The sequence below is a fragment of the Sprattus sprattus genome (assembly GCF_963457725.1).
Source record: "Sprattus sprattus genome assembly, chromosome: 20".
Lineage (NCBI taxonomy): Eukaryota > Metazoa > Chordata > Actinopteri > Clupeiformes > Clupeidae > Sprattus > Sprattus sprattus.
Window position 1 is genome coordinate 11,589,126 of NC_137918.1, and position 4,439 is coordinate 11,593,564.

The 4,439-nt window shown below is 43.0% G+C and overlaps 1 protein-coding gene across 1 annotated transcript in view; it reads left to right on the forward strand.

Moving 5' to 3' along the window:
* Positions 1–579: 579 nt before the first annotated feature.
* tmem222b (transmembrane protein 222b) overlaps positions 580–4,439 on the forward strand; it is a gene marked incomplete at its 3' end in the record, with an annotated part of 7,000 nt that continues 3,140 nt past the window's right edge. The window contains exons 1-3 of the mRNA XM_080858868.1: positions 580–710; positions 2,613–2,697; positions 4,116–4,147. Of these exons, the coding sequence (XP_080714994.1) occupies positions 592–710; positions 2,613–2,697; positions 4,116–4,147 (236 nt within the window). The 5' untranslated portion in view covers positions 580–591. The remainder of the gene's footprint in view (positions 711–2,612; positions 2,698–4,115; positions 4,148–4,439) is intronic.

Below are 4,439 nucleotides of genomic sequence, written 5' to 3' on the forward strand. Positions count from 1 at the left end.
CCACTGCACTCATAGGCACTCCACCCTTTAGACATACAGCATTAGTTGAGTTAATCATGCAACAACGTGAACAGAGGTGTGTAGTGTTGTGTAGTGGAGTGGAGATTAATCATTCAGACACCTGCTATAGCTGTATAGACTCACCTCAAATAAAATGGGCAAAATTGGGAGAGTTGGACAAGGTTGGTTCTCTCTCTCGCTCTGTGTTTGAGTATGAGAGAGCAAGGTGCCTACATTGGGACCTGACCCTCTACATGTAGTATGTGTGTGTGTAAGAGGTCTCTCTCTGTCTCTGCGTGTCTCTTCATATGTGAAGGGAGCCTCCAATTAAACACATTAAAAAGACTGTGGTTTAATGATGTTTAAAAAAAAAATGTTATTATTAAAAATATCCGCAAATATGTTTATATTCAGAAATTGGTTGACAAAATCTTGATATCCACACTCCACAAAACTAATGGCCTAGTTGTGACAGAATCGACTCCCTCTGAAACTTCCCTAGCTGGGACCCCGGAAGCGCGCGGCTGCTCTTTTCGGCGAGAGCAGCTTCCAGGAAGCGGAACGCATGAAGTTCATTTTTCACTGTTGGTGATGGCGGATGTTGTCGAAATAGAAACTACGAAGAATTATAACATAGCTGTTGAGAGGATAGATCCTATTACAAGTCGTTATCCTTACTGTATTGTCTGGACGCCTATACCTGTTCTATCGTGAGTGTCTGAAGCATCCTATGTTCATGTTTTGCAAGGTGGTAACTAATGTTAGCAATTGGAAGCCTTTTTCTCTGACGCTGGATGAGTTCGTGACAGCAGCACAAGGGAAATGCCATAGTTGGATACGTAGAGTTTTACAGACGTTAATGCAGTTAGCTTGTAAAACTGGATATACGTAATAGATTTGTAATACGCTATCTATACTAACGTCAGCCATCTCAATGTTCACTTTATCGCTGGTCGTTAGCCTGGTAACTTGCCGGTATGCTAATATTGTATTATGTTTCTGTACTGAACGTTAAACATAATGTCCAGGTGACAACACTGGCATCGTAACTTGATTACGCTAACTTAGTTAACTTACATCCACAGGGTGACGTCTCATAAGTACCAGGGGGTCTATTGGTATTTCAACATTCTCAAATGGCAACTGATTTTTATAATATTCTAATACATGATGATGTCTGATGTCCTTATTTTCCTCCGTGCGCCATCAGTTGTTATCACGGCATCGTTATAATGTCTGCAGTTTTGTATTGTACCGAGGACAATGCAGCTAAAACCGTGTTCTCTTGTTAGCCATCCATCGATCCCCTCCACGGGTAGCCTACTACAAAGACAGAGTGTGCCACTGACACTGTCATCTCGCAACCCCTCTCTCCCCAAGCGGGACACTCTATTGCACCCCTGCGCTGGAGGAGACATCTGCATTCACGTCGTGTGATCGGTTCTGTCGTGATCGTGAAGTGCCCCCATTCCTCCTGGAATAACAGTTGCCTAGCTGATGTTTGTCAGCACCTGTCATTGTATTCTTCTGACAGTATGACCAGGCGATGTAGATTTGTTAACCCCATGAATTAGGCCTATAGGTTGACGTAGATGTACGAAGCCTCTGCAATTAAAGGGTGGAAGATGACTTAAGAGACTGTAGCGTTTTTAATTTAATTGTATTTGATTTAACAGACTGTAACGTCTTCTAGACATTTACTCTCACCCTCTGCATCTACTGCTCTTTTATGTTATCTAGGTCAAGTGCTCCCTTTCTATGCATCCATCAGATATTAATAATCGCATGGACAGAACTGTATTTAGAAGACTACTCTGGCCCTGTCCTACTTCCCTTTGCCATTCCGGTCACTCATCCCTTACAGTTGAAATTTTTTATAGAGCATATACTGCATACAACCATATACCATAGGAACACGTGTCAACTTAACATGAGTGCAGCTCTAAAAGTCTGTCAACTGAGCATTTGTGAAACATTATAGCCTATATCCTAAACCGAGACTGTACATAGATTAAATATCCTGCTGTATGGGGATGAAATACATTTTTATGAAAGTTATTCCATTTAGTCCATGGCTTTGCTCACACACTACTGCCGCAAATGATTGACACCTGTCGCCAGTGTCTGGATGTGAAACCCTACTCGTGTATCTGAATAAGTGCTGCAGTGTACTGTATGTCATTGGGTATGAGTCATTTATTCCGTAGATTTGGTGTGCCTTCATGACATGATATTAAGAATTGTGTTGTGATCTGTGTGAGATCAATTCCTCTAGGCTGCCCTGTCCTAGGCACTCTGAGATTCCTGTGAATGAAAAGTGCGTTAAAAATAAAATGAATTATTTATTATTATTATTATTATTATTATTGTTATTTCATTGGTGTAGCTATGGTGGATTTAGCACAACATCCAGCATGATTCTTCTTCTCCATCTCTCTCTTCATGATTCTTCTTCTCCATCTCTCTCTTCATGATTCTTCTTCTCCATCTCTCTCTTCATGATTCTTCTTCTCCATCTCTCTCTTCATGATTCTTCTTCTCCATCTCTCTCTTCATGATTCTTCTTCTCCATCTCTCTCTTCCTGATTCTTCTTCTTCATCTCTCTCTTCAGATGGCTCCTGCCGTTCATAGGACACCTAGGGATTTGCACATCAGCGGGCGTGATCCGAGACTTTGCAGGGCCCTACTTTGTCTCGGTGAGTACAGCACAGACAGATGTTTACATGATACGGCTACCTCTGTTTATCACACACTTCCACTTCTTTGAACTGTCTTGGCGTGAGATTCGAGGCACGCTTTTGAAGAGAACTTGTTATAACCGCACTAAACAGATGCCATGAGCTGACCGAGCTCCAAGAAGTCAGTAGATGTGATCATCACAACTGTTGTATGAAGTCATGGTTGTCAATGCAGCTCTCACTAAGATGCAAGACAGACAACAACCAGTGCTGTGGCCTGTATTCAATAAAAGTTTGGGCTTGTCCTGGAAACCTTGAAACACGTGGCATATCTGAAAGCTTTTTAAAAGAAGCCAGACTGCTTGGTGGTTTAAGCGGGAGGGTCGAGGGTCCAACCGCAGAAGCCAATACTCAAAATGTCGCCTTGCCCTTCTTGTTTCTCAGCGACGGCACAAATGCATCCTCGTGGACGATCTCTCGGAGACTGTAGAAATCCCCGGGAGACTGGTGTGTGGTTCAATAGAGCTCTCTAACATTCCCGCAGCAAGCACATGCTGTTATCTCCCAACCCCCAACAAACCAAAAGGGGGAAAAAACAATAGCACACGGATTGTATAGGCCAAAGGCTTCAGAGAATCAGCACAGACCACTGAGTCAAGAGGCCCTTTCAAATGACACCACTATTTGTTTGCAGACCGTAAAATGCTGGTTGCACACAGTTGAGGGAATTGTTAGCACATCTCCATGACAGCAAATCATCTAGTGTATATATTGAACAATGACTAGTCGCAGACCCCATCACACTCCCACACATGGCAATGTCTTTCCACCATCGCCAGTATCAGTCCTAATTGCACACACACATCAGTCCTAAAAGCACACACACATACACACACACACACACACACACACACACACACACACACACAGGAATGTCTTTCCACCATTGCTTTCTTCTTTACCTCCCACCCCCTAACCTCACAATACACACACACACACACACACACACACACTGGGAATATCCTCCTGCTGCCTGGCTCCCAAGGCCAGAAGTGAAGCCCTCCAAGGAGAGCAGAGACAGGGCAACATGAGATGAGAGGAGGGTGTCGTCTTACCCACCGAGAGGAGACGTTGTGGTATCGACTGCCGAGCTTCTTCGTCTGGGGTGGGGCGGTGTGAAATTGGTACACAGATGCGTTACTTAAGTGTTACTCATTAGTTGATTTATTTTTTACCCCCTCCCCTTACATTATTCGTTCCCGAAGCAAGATTTTAATGTTAAAAGATCTTAATGCTTTTTTGAATGCCCTCCAAATGTTTTCAGTCTTATTTCGTGCAAACATTGAATTATCATGTATTAAATTGTCTGTTGAAAACGCCCCTTATTGTTTTGTGCGCTTTTGTTTTGTTTTGTTTTGTTTTGTTCTTCTCTTCAGGAGGACAACATGGCCTTCGGGAGACCTACTAAGTAAGTTAATTAAATCCTCTGAGCGGTTCTGTTCTGACGACTCTTGACAGAAATGCGGAATGTCCTTCAAGGACAGTGAATAACCATAATGCCTCCATGGACGTGCATCTGAAAGGGATGTTTATTATTCCGTTTCCCTTCCACAGTTGTGTGTGTGTGTGTGTGTGGATGCAGAGAACAGCATAATTGAAATGGTGCTTTGAAGAGTTGCCAGGGAGTTTTTACTGTGGTGGCCATTGCATGGTCATAACCTATTTGCAGACGTTGTTGTTGTTCAGTGGATATTTTTCTG